This window comes from Mastigoproctus giganteus, chromosome 9 (assembly GCF_048544385.1).
Source record: "Mastigoproctus giganteus isolate SK-2022 chromosome 9, ASM4854438v1, whole genome shotgun sequence".
Classification (NCBI taxonomy): Eukaryota; Metazoa; Arthropoda; class Arachnida; order Uropygi; family Thelyphonidae; genus Mastigoproctus; species Mastigoproctus giganteus.
The window spans coordinates 96,367,739-96,381,735 of NC_143583.1; the positions used below are offsets into that span (position 1 = coordinate 96,367,739).

At 35.8% G+C, this 13,997-nt stretch overlaps 1 protein-coding gene across 1 annotated transcript in view; it reads left to right on the plus strand.

Moving 5' to 3' along the window:
- Sec5 (exocyst complex component secretory 5) overlaps window positions 1-13,997 on the plus strand; it is a 444,876-nt gene that overhangs the window by 9,654 nt on the left and 421,225 nt on the right. Inside the window, exon 2 of the mRNA XM_090380740.1 lies at window positions 3,687-3,817. Within this exon, the coding sequence (XP_090236866.1) occupies window positions 3,687-3,817 (131 nt within the window). The remainder of the gene's footprint in view (window positions 1-3,686; window positions 3,818-13,997) is intronic.

Consider the following 13,997-nt stretch of genomic DNA (forward strand, 5'->3'; position numbering starts at 1 on the left):
AGTGTCATAGACAGACCTATGACAGTTAAGGGAAAGTCTTGTCTGACAAATTTGATAGGATATTATGATGTGGTTACAAAGGAACTGGATGCGAAAAATAATTTTGATATCATATATTTGGATTTCAGGAAAGCTTTTGACACTGTTGCGCATGGAAGACTGTTGTACAAATTGGAGCAGAATGGTATTAAGGGTAAGTTGCTACAATGGATAAAAGGATGGTTAAGTGCTAGAAGACAGAGGATGGTAATCAATGGGTGCTGCTCTTCTTGGACTAATGTTATTAGTGGAGTCCCACAGGGTTCGGTGTTAGGTCCACTGTTGTTTTGTATATTTATCAATGATATTGATGAAGGTATATCAGGCTTAATGTCAAAGTTTGCAGATGATACAAAGGTTGGCAGGGTTGTTAATGACAGTAATGGCAGTGTGCTACTGCAACAGCATCTAGATAATTTGGGCATATGGGCTAAGAAGTGGCAACTGAAGTTTAACCTTGACAAATGTAAAGTACTACATATGGGTAGAAGTAACCCCAGAGAAACGTACCAACTGTGTGGTACTACACTTAAGGTGGTAGAAAATGAAAAAGACCTGGGAGTAATTGTGCAGGCAGATATGAAGTTTTCTGAGCATGCAGACAGGCTGCCAGGGCAGGTCATGGGGTTTTGTCAATGATATATAGGAATTTTGCTAGCAGGGAAAAGGAGGTGATTATCCCTCTGTATAAGGCAATGGTCAGGCCACACCTTGAGTATTGCGTACAGGTCTGGAGGCCTCATTTTAGGAAGGATGTAGATTTACTTGAGCGTGTACAGAGAAGGGCAACAAGATTGGTGAGGGGAATGAAGGGATCCTCTTACCAAGAGAGGCTTAAGTTCTGCAAATTGCAGTGGCTGGAGACTAGGCACCTGCGCGGTGATCTGATTGAGGTATATAAGGCCTTGAATGGGTTGAGCATGCTGAATTCTGATGGGATCCTTCCACTTGTTCAGATTACGAACCTAAGGGGGCATAAATTCAAATTAAGAAAAGACAGATGTAGAATAGATGTGCGGAAATTTGCTTTTAGCCAGCGGGTGGTTAATTGCTGGAACAAACTTCCTTCTGTCGTTGTGGAAGTTGATAGGTTGAATAAATTTAAGGAGGAACTGGACAGGCATTTGGAGGGAATGGTGTGATTTTTTTTTTTTTTTGGCTGATGCTGCATAAGCTCATACATTTGCTTTCTTGCATCACATGCCACTACTACTACTACTACCTTCAAAACTCGGAAACCAAGCATTTCCGGAACTGTGTTGATATAAAATATTTTTATTGTCTGTATATTATTATTATTGTTATTAATACCCATATGGTGCAAGGAAGCCTGAGGCTTATGCTGCACCAGGAAAAAAAAAAAAAAAATTCCCAAGTTACCCTAAGAGAGAGAGAGTCAAAAGTAGAAGGGAATCACCAAGAAAGAGAAGAATGATGATATCCAGCTCAGGACCCTGGGTGTGCCAAGCCCATACTCACCAGATGTGAGTCCCCGGGGTTAACTCATTCCTGAAGTTATGCCATGTATTTTTAAGACACCCTGTATAGGCGTCTCATATTGTAACTATAAATTATCATTGTATTTATACTGATATTTTATAGTTATTTCACGCTCATATCATATTATGCCTTGTGCATTTATATTTTATTACAGTATTATTCTGTTGTTTTTTGGCATCTCTCATATTGTAGAATTAACTTCACAACTGGGTTGGCATAATTGCAACACCAGAGTACCTGCACATGATAGGCCAACAAGCCTTGAAATGGTGCTGTTTGGGTGGTGGTGGGCCCTCTGAGAATAATCTTCTCTATTAGTGATGCAGTACTTATTGGAGGTAGTGTATAAAGTCTTGAATGGTTTGAGCATGCTCAATGCTGATGGGATTCTTCGTGTTGCTCAGAATAATCGCCTGAGAGGGCATAAATTCAAATTGAGGAAAGACATTTGTAAGATAGATGTGCGGAAGTTTGCCTTTAGCCAGTGGGTGGTTGATTGCTGGAACAAACTTTCATTTGTCGTAGAAGTTGATAGCGTAAACAGATTCAAGGAAGAACTAGACAAACATTTGGAGTGAGTCGATGGGTGAAATGAGAAGGGGATGTATGTGTTTTTTTTTTGTTTTGGCTGATGGGGGTTGGCTGATGAAAGAGAGAAGTTAGCTAATGCTAACTTCTCTCTTTCATTGATTTCACTCCAGTTTCCTCCTCTCTTAATCACATCAGTCTTTATCATATCCCTCCACCTCATTCTTGGTTCCCCCTTGGACTTTTGTCCTTTAATTGCAAATCAAACATTTTTGGCAAATGCCTCTCATTCATCCTCTTGACATGTCCAAACCATCTCAAGCAGGACCTTTCAATGCTACTCCGGAGCCTCTCTACCTGTATTCTATCCCTAATAACATTCCTAATTTTGTCACATCTTGTCTTTCTGGCTATGCTCCTCACAAACCTTGTTTCTGCCTCCTGCATTCATCCTTTTTCCACATAGTCCAAGTTTCAGATGCATATGTCACAATTGGTATGCAGTAGATCTGGCCTTCTTACACTTCAGTGGTGTGTTCCTGTTCCAAATCAGATCTCCTGTCTGTCTATAGAAATTCACGCCAGCTTGAATTCTTCTGCTTATTTCTTCACCAATCCCTCCAGTCTTTGTGATGGTACTTTCTAGATACTTGAAGTTGTTAACCATTTTCAAAATGTTAACCCTTCCATTGCAATGTATCCATCATGCTCACCACTCCTCTTTAGAACCATTACTTCACTCTTCTCCTGATTGAAAACCAGTCCAAATTCTTTGGCCATACTAGTCCACGCATCAACTTGCCATTGCACTTGTTCCCTGTTCTCTCCCCATATGCAAAGGTCATCTGCAAAGAGCATCACTTTCATCTGATCTTATCCAAGTTGTTCTTCAACTTTACATTGCACATCATTCATGACAGCTATGAATAGTAGTGGTGACAGGATGGCTCGTTGTTCCAAACCTGAAATTATTTCGAAGCTCTCTGTCAATCCAACCACTGTTCTTACTTTGATCACTCTGTTGGTGTAGAGCTTTGCCTGTGGCTTTCAGCATCTCTCTGGTTATCTCATCCATACTAGCAGATTTACTTGTCTTGATGTTTTTCCATGCATGCACCATATCACTCTGTCATGTCTGTCTGTTCTCTCTCTGTATCTTCTCCCTCATCCCCTCTTTTGTGGTCATGCTGCCTTCATCCCTTTTCCTGGCTATCCTGCACGTTCAACAGATTATCGAAATACTTCCATGTTTCTCTTATCTTTTCATCCCTGGTTATCAGGTTCTTATTCTCATCAATCAGACGTTTGCTCTGCTCGCAATCTCTTCTATTCCTGGACATGCCATACATCATCTTTTTATTACCATCGATATCTTGTTTTAATGTTTTGCTCCATTCTTCCAGCCATTGCCTTCTTTCCTTGTTGACTACTCTCTTTTCCTCCTTTGTAGTTTTATATCTCTCTTTATTCTCCTCATTTCTGTTTTGGAAGTAGGTCCTGAAGTAAATCCTTAGTGGTATAGCACATAAATTAGTCGCATCTGTTATATTGTAACATAACATATTCAATGTATAAATAATATATAAAAAACTTATAGTATTTCTTTATTTTTTCATTAGAAAAAAAACGTCAACAATGCCTGGTGGAGAGCCTCCTAAAGTCACTGGCCTTTCTCCAAAAGAAGGACCACCAGGAACTAAAATCACAATCCGTGGTGAATATTTGGGTATATCACAAGATGATGTAATAGGTAAGCAGTACATTCAGATAGTAAGCATTATGTTATTTCGATGTTTATTTATTATATATGATATTCTCTCCAAGTATTTGGAAGCTCTTGTAATACTATTGAAGTAGTCCTGACAGCCATATTCAAAACAACAGCAATAGAAGTGTCTAGACAGATATCGGTGGTTGTCAGTAAGACTTATGTGAAGGTTTCAGTTTCAAAGCAATTTGATTATCAGTTTGATTATCAGATGCTGTTTAATTCATTTGTTGCATGATAATGCAAATGCGAACTGTTCAGGGTTGTTTGTAATCAAGTTGTGAAAGGTGGAAAAAGAATAAGGATGCTATTTTTTTTAATGATGCTAATGGCAAAAGTCAAATGATCTCATGTCAAAAACACTGTTCCTTAAGGGATGGTCATTAATCTTGTCTCTTTGAAATTTAGGCTGAATCAAGAGTGGTCATCAATGTGTGTACTATTTCCAGAGATTTCTGTAACCTTTGGTTTCATTGTGGAGCTGCAGATCATAAGCTAAATTTGAGGGGAAATGAGATTATGTAATGTCTGATTATAAGGTTTCCAGTGTGATAGGTTAAAAATAGGTGTGCCATAGAAATTCAAGTTATTTTAGTAGCATAGTCTGTGGATAAATTTAAATGGAGAATAGTGAATATAGTCACTACAAACTGTTATAGAATAAAATCTGGCTTTAATTTCTTAAAGAAACATTATCTGTATTCCCTTAATAAATTTAACATATTTTAAAAAAAATTCACTTTCCAGTATAGAAATATAACTTTGTAGAATCTGATTGATTGGCTTTGATAAAAAAAATTGGATGAAACTGATCTGATTGACTTCCTTTTGGATGTAACTGTGCAGTGATATATTAGAAATGGCCAACCAATTATTATGGTTTAAAGGTTAGACACCAATAAAAATCCACAAAAAATTATGGCCGTGTATAGGGAAGCACCAGCATTTGCAAGAGGCATTGGTTATTTGAGAAAGGGAAAAGAAACTTGCAGATGAAGAATGGTCTGGTTGTCCATGAAAGTCAGTCACTACATTTAATGTTTTTGAAGCTGAACACATTAAAGTGTCGTCATGTAAGTGTAAAAACATTAGAAAACAACCTTAATTTCTTTATATCAGTTTGCATGGTCACTTACACTATGAATTGATGGCTGATTTATTTGAAAAAAACACTGTAACATCCTTTGATTTAGTAATTTCAAATTTCCAAATTTTTGCTTGTTTCATTATCCAATTGAAAAGCTGCAAGAAAACATTTCCTTAACAATAATGAGCATATGCATTAGTGTGGCAGTGGTGTTACCAGTTCATTACACATTCTTGTAACAGGATTTTGAAAATGTCTTCGAATAGGCTGAACGTTCATGTTAATGTTGAGAAACTGACTACATGTCCATTTGTAATTGCATATTTTTTTTTGTTTTTACTAACCTTTAAAAATTTGGGTAATGTATGCATTGTGTTACATTTCAGGAACATTTGATATAAATTAATTGAATTTAACTGCATTTTTTCTTTTTCTCTGTTTAATAGAAGTGAAATGCAAATAACTAATTATCTTGTTACTAATTAATTACTAGTTAATTAACTAATAACATAAAAGTAGTTATTTTCACATCACTGCACATATCTTAGAACATAATATTTACTCAATGTTTTGTAACACTTATTTCCTCCTAGATTTTTAGTAAAACTTGAAATGCAACAAATATTTCACAGATCTGTGATTTAATGAAATAAATGAATAGCAACGTGTACTTCAGATCACAGCATGCAGCAACAGTTTTCTGATGTACTTTATTTATTTTCTCCTGGATTTTAGTAATAGTTGAAGGATAACATGTAATTTATGATTCAGCTATGATTAATACAATAAGTGAATAGTAATAATTTATGATTTATATACAGTCCATTCCGGTTATTTGGGACACATCGGGACTAGTGCATTTTGGCCCGATTAAGCGGCTGCCCCAATTATCTGAAGTTTCACGTAAATAGTTAAAAATACAATGTACCCTCTCCCCTTTACAATTGGTTCACTGTATGATCAAATCACATTACGACGAACTCAACATAGTAAAGTACCGTTCACTATACGATGTGCAGTAAGTGCCGGTCATTGTGATCACATTTGTGAATTGAATTTTAATTCTATTAAACAGCGATTCTAATTAGCGAAAATAGGAGGAATATTATCCACAGGCTATAAAAGCTATCAATATACATATTAAGCACAAATTTACCCTTTATTACCTTACCAATTAAAAAAATTAAATGATATGTGAAAATCGGAAGAATATACGTGATAATCGGAATAATTAATACGTACTGTGATATGTACATATGAACTAGTTGACATTTCTGTTCACTGACATTTGTGGGTGGGGGTTAAAATTTAAAACAGTAAAAAAAGATAAGTAATCAATAACAAAGAACACAGCACACACAAATTGCAAGTAACACAATATGTGCAAGTGCAAACGGAGTAACGAGTTACAAAGCTTTAAAAATAGGAATGAAGAGAAGATCTGAAAATTAATTTTTTTATACGATTGAAGATTTCATGGAAGTGTAAACACATTTCACCATAATAACCCACAGAATTCCAGCTGTCGGTATTACCGCAAATTCAGTAAAATCGAGTTTATTGTCCATTTATGATAATTTCACTAACAGAAAAGCCCAATAAACAGGTGACTGCTAATTGTTTTTATTATTTTATGGTTGTGACCTCCAGAATTTCGACCGAACCACGTGGTACCTTCGGAGACAATTGTAGGGTAATCTCCAGTGCTGCGGTCTCCTGCCCCAATTAAACGGCATGCTGTCCCAATTAAGCGAAGTAAACCCTGGCTATTTTCTCAAATGGTTTCTTTTTTTAAGATTTGCCCCGATTAACCGGTGGCCCAAATAACCGGAATCCACTGTACTTAGCAAATAAAAAAATTTCATCAAAAGCAGCCACTTCATATATGATAACTCAGAACGTTTGTTTTCTGGGCATCTGTCATGTTACTCATTCCTCCAGTTAGAGCATGGCAACAAATAATATTCAACACTTCAGCTATGATATATGGATAGCCTAGGTGATTTGTATAAAAAAATAATTATTATTATTTCTGTTTGTTAGGTTTTAATGAAATTTGAGATGGTTTGACAAATCTCTCAAAAAGAGTCAAGTATAAAATTTCATGGAAATCTGTCCATTGGGTGTAAGGTTATTAGGTGCTATATGCATATATAGCACCTAATAACCTTACACATTAGGACATTAGGTGCACATTAGGTGCTATATGCATATATGTGAACATGCCTAAAAATGAAATATTGGAGACCTTACTTTTCTATTTACTTTCTTTTAATGCCATGGAAACCAATTATAACTTGAAGTGGTTTATTTCCCTTTGTTCTTGGACTCTAGAATGGTGAACAGGAATCCTGTACTAGTACTGGTTATGACATGCTTATAAAGCGTCAACCAAACATTACCTGTTCATCTTTTCCAATAGTTTTAGTTCTTCCTTGAATTTGTTCAAACTACCCACTTCCACAACAACAACAACAACAGATGGAAGTTTGTTCTAACAATCAATCACCTGCTGGTTGAAGTCAAACTTTCACACTTCAATCCTGTAAACACCTTTCCTCAGTTTGAATGTATGCCTCCTCAAGTATATAATCTCAGTAAAATGAAGAATTCATTCAAAGCCTTAAACACCTCAATAAGATCACCTTGCAGGTGCTTAGCCTCCAGATACCACAATTTGCTGATGCCTTCCTTGGTAAGACCATCTTTTTGTTCTCCTCACCAGTATCATTGCCCTTCTCTACACCTGCTACAGCAGATCTACATCATTCCTAAAATTAGGTCTCCAGACCTGTATGCAGTACTCAAGATGACCTAACCATTGCCTTATACATTGAGTTAATCATCTCTTTATACATGCTAGCAGAATTCCTGTATATCATTGATTGAAGCCCATGAGCTGTCCTGACAGCACGTCTGCAATGCTCAGAGAACTTCATATTAGACTGCACAATTACTCCCAGGTATTTTGCATTTTCCACTATCCCGAGTAATAGTAATCCCAAATTAACGTACTAATTGTGTGTTACATTAATCTGGGATTACTGCTGAAAATGAAACACCTTTGTGTTTAATTTTTAGCAGTAATCTGAGGTATTGACAAATGCGAGGTGACAAATGCAGTACTTTGAATTTGTCAACTTTAAACTTCAATTGCCGTTTCTCAGCCCATCAGCCTAATTTTTTTAGATCTTGTTGTTAACTTACCTGGATTACTATCATTAACCACCTTGTCAACCTCTGTTCATCTGGAAACTTAAGACATTAAGCCTGATATACCTTCATCAATCTAATTAATAAATATAGAAAACAACAATGGGCCCAGCATTGAACCACAGGGGACTCCTTTATTAAAATTAGAATATGAAGAACAGTGTCCATTAATAACCACTCTCTATTCTCTACCATTCAATCATCTCTTTATCCATATCAGTAACTTGCACTTAATGCCACACTGCTCCAATTTGTACAGCAGTTTTTTTATGTGCAGCAGTATCAAAAGCTTACTGAAATCCAAGTATATGATATCAAAATTATTTTTTTCATCTAGTTCCTTTTTACATAATATCACAGTATCCAACCATATTGGTTAGAAGATCACCTGTAACAAATCTGCATTGAGACTATAGTATAATTGCATTTTTGTCTGGATGGTCCTGCATTACTTCTTTAACCAGTGACTCCAGTATTTTCCCTGGAACAGAAATTAAGCTAACCGATCTGTAATTACTCATGTCACCTTTTGATCCTCCTTTGTGAATTGGGGATACATTCGCATGTCTCCAGTCCATAGGGACTTCCCCTGAATCCAAAGATGCTAATCATTATTGTGGATACGGGTTTGCTTACCTCCTTTGCTGCTTCCTTAGGCTTTGATTTGGCACATTATGGCCTTAGTTGCCAATGTGCCATTAAACACCAAATAAACAAGCAACCGACCAGCCTCCCTTGATCCCATCCAGCATAGATCCCATCCACCTCAGGCACCTTTTTTATGTTTAGATTAAAAAATTTCTCTTCCGCTCTCCTCTCAGTTATCACAAAATCATTTAACTCCCTGTTAGATAAACGTCTGGCATCCCCTTCCGTAAATAATTCCTCGCATGTGAATGTTGATGCCTGTTTAGTTTTTTATCAACCTAAGAAGGATCATCAACATAAAGTTGACCAATGTGATTCAACCCCTTCCTTCTGCAGTAGAACTTCGATTGTCCATCAGGGTATGGGACCGAGACTATGATGGATAATCGAATAGATGGATAATAGAATATGTACATTAAAAACATTATACATACAATGGACTGGGTCATCTAATTTGTTTATTTTATTACATAATACACAGCCTAATGAAATTTAATTAAACTTTAATTATTTATTTTTTACTAGGTCATCAAAAAATCATAGTACAGATATCTACATACATACCTATTTTTAATATTTTGACTTACATTGGTCTAGTAATGTCATAAAACAATTTAAAAGAAAACAATATTACATACATACAACCTTGTTCTAATCTCATTAAAAGAAATTTAAAAGAAAACGATATTACATAATTAAATTTCTTTTGTTTCATTACCCCTCGAGCCTTTTGGGAGGCAACGTTATGAATTTTACGCAAAAGTAACACTTGAGTAGCATCTGCTTCTTCTTGTACCTCAAACCACTCAAAACACTTTGACAACTTAGTTTCACCTTCACAGTGGCTAATTATGTTTGTTTCATCAGCAGCAGCTTTTTTTTCTTCAATTTCAGAATCATCCGAAATTGTCATCACTCTTTGCACAATGTCATTGTCAGCTAAAATTTCGCATCCAATGTCCATTTTGTCCATATCCAGCCAATCATTTACTTCCTCCGTCGAAATATTTTTAAAACCAGGAACATTCGAGCATAACTGCAAAATTTCAGTTTCTTTTGGAATGGTTTTGGAAAGTGATACAGAAATCACTTGAATATATTTCTGTCCACAACTTTTTCCAGCTTCTTTGTATAATTTGAACTGGAGCATCATTGCATCTTTTATAGCGTAGCTTTTCCAAAACTCTATGACATCTAATTTACTTTCTGTCGAAACAAGTTTTTGCATGAACATTTTGCGATAACGACAGTTCATATTCTCAATCATGCCTTGGTCTATCGGTTGAATGATAGATGTCTCGTTTGCTGGTAGAAAGTGGTATGATATTTTTCCATCATCGCTTTTTAAATCACATATGTGTATGGGATGAGTAGGTGCATCGTTCATCAGTAGCATTGCATATTGTGGTAAACCTTTTGATGCCAAATGTGATCTTACACATGATACAAATATTTTATGAAACCAGTCATGAAATATATCTTGGCTCATCCATGCATTGTTTTGTGAGAAATATTTAACCGACAAAGCATTTAAATTAATATTTTTAAATGATCTAGGCTTTTTTGGCTTTTCTATAATAACCAAGCAATTTGACTACTGCTGGCATTAGCACATACCATTATAGTGATGCAATCTTTTTGCATCTTATTTCCTGGTGCCACATGTTCAGTCGTTGAGGCCAGTGTCTTTTGAGGAGGCCTTCCAATTAAGGCCAGTTTCATCGCAGTTGTATATTTGGTCTTTAACCAAACTTCAGTCAGCTATTTCCTTCTGTAGTTTTTCACAATAAACATAAATTGCAGCTCTATCATCTGCCTTAGCTTCTCACCCTGGATTGACTACCATGGCAAAACTATACCATGTTGAATTTTGTCCAGCCATCCGATGTTAGCTTTGAATGAAGGAGCTCTGCCTAGTTTTTTATTGATTTCAATGGTTTTTTCGACTATTATAAGTCCTGACAAGGAATTCCTTGGCTACGTTTTTGAACAAACTAAAACATTGCATTATCCAATTGTTCATTTTTAACAAGCTTCATTGTGTTATGACTTTTAACATTACCGTCAGTAGTTTTCATTTTCGACATGTGATTTTCAATTTTGTCTGCATCACGCTTTATAGCATTTACTGTTGTTCTTCCTATTCCATAAACTGATGCTATATTTCTAGCACTTTCACCTTTTTTTTGACGATTGATTATTTCAATTTTTTGTGATAATCCCAACACTACTCGCTTACGTTACTCTCTCATATCAGCGGGTTTACTAAATAAAAATTATTAAAATACGAAACAAGAGGTTAAAGTACAACTGTATACAGTGAGTTGTAAACAAAGACTGAGTGACACATGGCACCAATATCACAATGCATTACAGCATAGTGGAGTTAAGTGATGATTAACAGAGACTGACAGTAAATAGGGTGATGGACAATCGAAGTTCTACTGTACTTTTAATATAAGTAAAGAAGTTTTTGCTTCTTTTCTTTGCATTCCTTACTAGAGACTTCTCATAATCTGCCTTAGTTTGCCTAACCTCCTTTGTTACTTGATTACAGACTAGTTTATATCTACCATAAGATTTATATGCATCTCGTGCATTTTTCTTCTCTGCCACAAGTCTCATCAGTTCATCTGATACCTAAGCCTCGAACAGTATTTCTTAGTTTTTATGAAAAGCCTAGTAGCTTCTACTGTTACTTCTATGAATGCTTCCCATTTAGAATTTGCCATTGGTCACATCACATCATCAGTTGGTCCCACTTAATGGAATTTAAAAACTGTCTGAGACTACTGTGATCACCTTATAATAACAAAAGTTCTCCCCTTTACCTTTGACAGTTTTTATGTCTTGAAGTAAATCCCACATCAGTACACTGTGATCACTTGGGGTTTTTTTATTTGCAGCTTCTTAATGCATGAAGAATCATTGCTAATAATCAGATCAAGAGTATTTTATTCTCTCTTACATGCTGCTGTCAAAAATAGTTATCCGATAAATCCACAAAAGTGTTGCTAGTGTGTGAGTGACCAACTGACAAGTTCCAGTCAATGTCTGGAAAGTTAAAATCCTCCATTAAAGATATTCTGATGATAAAGAGATTAAAGATATTGGCCTACTCTATTTCTCTGTGTAGTTGTTTGTTATACTCATCACAGTCATAAGGCCAAACTCTTGTTTTCCCAGTGTTATAGGTGTGGATGTCACACCTAACTGACTCAGCATTGCATCCGTGTCACCTTAGATTTAATATACTTCTTCACTAAGAGCATAAACCCTCTCCCTACACTGTCCTATCTGTATACATTGTATTCCTTATATTTATATTCTGCATCCCTTATGTCTGAGTGATACGACATCTTCGAAATTCGTACACTATCTGCATTTAATGACATTTGATCTATTTTAATGAAATTTGGGATGGTTTGACAAATCTCTCTAAAATAGCCAAATATAAAATTTCAGGAAAACCTTTCCACTGTGTGTCAAGTTATTACATGCAGATGGACAAACAGAATACAATATTGTATAATTCAATAGGTGCTATATGCACGAATTGGAATATGCCTTAAAATGAAACATTGGAGACCTTACTTTTCTATTTACTCTCATTTAATGCATGGAAACCAATTATTACTTGAACTGGTATATATCCCTTTTTTTTTTGGACCCTTGGATGGTGAACAAAGATCTTGTAGAGTGATGAGTTGCACTGTTAAAATGAGATGAGTGTAGATTTGAAGAATATCTAGGGAATGCTATGTACTGGTTAAATTATCCCAACAGTGAACTTCGAGGTATAGAAGGAGGAGTCATGGTATGGGTTACTTATAATTTAGAGCTTTGATTGTAGTTTCTGGAACCATCAGATTCGTATCCTACATTGACAATTGGAGCAATTCTGTACTGCCTATGCAGTGGGATTCTGTGGAAATGGATTCTTTGTTTCAATGTTTTTCCTCTTCAGACAAGATGGCGACATCCAGTGTGTGGCCATCTTGTTTGAGGAGGAAAATATTGAAGAATTGGTCAGACCAGCTTACTCTTGATCTGAATTCTGAAATATCTTTGGGATAAGCTAGAATAGCTGTCTATTACTGCAAATGGGTTTTGTCATACCCAGGGTCTCCTGAGCTGGATATCATCATTCTTCTCTTTCTTGGTGATTCCCCTTCTATTTCTCTCTCTCTCTCTCTCTCTCTCACAAAGTAGCTCAGGAATTTTTTTTTGGCTGGTGAAGCATAAGCCTCAGGCTTCCTTGCACCATATGGCTAATAATAATAATAAATTGGCTGGAATTTACTTTCAGTATGGATATGGTTTTTACACTTCAATACATATATTGTTGATTTATTTCTGTTTTTATCAAACAAAAACCTCATTTGGGGATGCAGATGTTTATAACACTTGTGTGTGTACTATATTTTAGCTTTTAGAAATGTATGGTGTAATTACTTTTGTCTGATGAGACAAAAAAATTAAAAGGAAATTTTAAGACTTTTTTTGTCTGATCTCAGTTGTTTTGAAACTTTTGGTTTTTGATTTTAATGTGCACCCAACCAACCAAACAGTTATAAATTCTAGATAAAATGAGAAAATCAGTTAAAGTATATAAACAGGTTAAAAGTAGCTGTAGGTGAAAGTTATTCTTGCACTGCTTTTATTAGAATGAGCAGCGACTTGGAGGGCAGGGTGCTGGGGGTTTCAGGGACTGGTGGGAGTCATCATGAAACAAATAAATACATGGGCTGTGTTAGGGTAACTAAGAATAAGAATAGGTGCAGGTATACTTGCATGTGCACCAATGCTAGGAGTATAGTAAATAAATTTGATGAATTTGAAGTTGCTGGTCAAGACATCAAAGGTAGATATTGTTGGGATATCAGCGATGTGGTGTTACACAGATATAAGAAATGCAGAATTGGAATTTGGGGAGTACAATGTGTACAGATAGGAAGGGAGGAGGGTTTATGCTGTTAATTAGAAAACATAAAATCTAAGGAAGTGCATCCAGTTCACAAAAAATGGACAGTGCAATGTTAAGTAGTTTGGTGTGATACTGGGAAAGCAAAAATGAGAGTAGGAGTGTGTTATAGCCCTAATGACTCTAATGAGTGCGACGAACAGTTGTACAGAGAAATAGAATGGGTTAATAAATCAGATTGTATTATAATGGGGTGATTTTAACTTCCCAGAAATTGATTGGAACTTGTG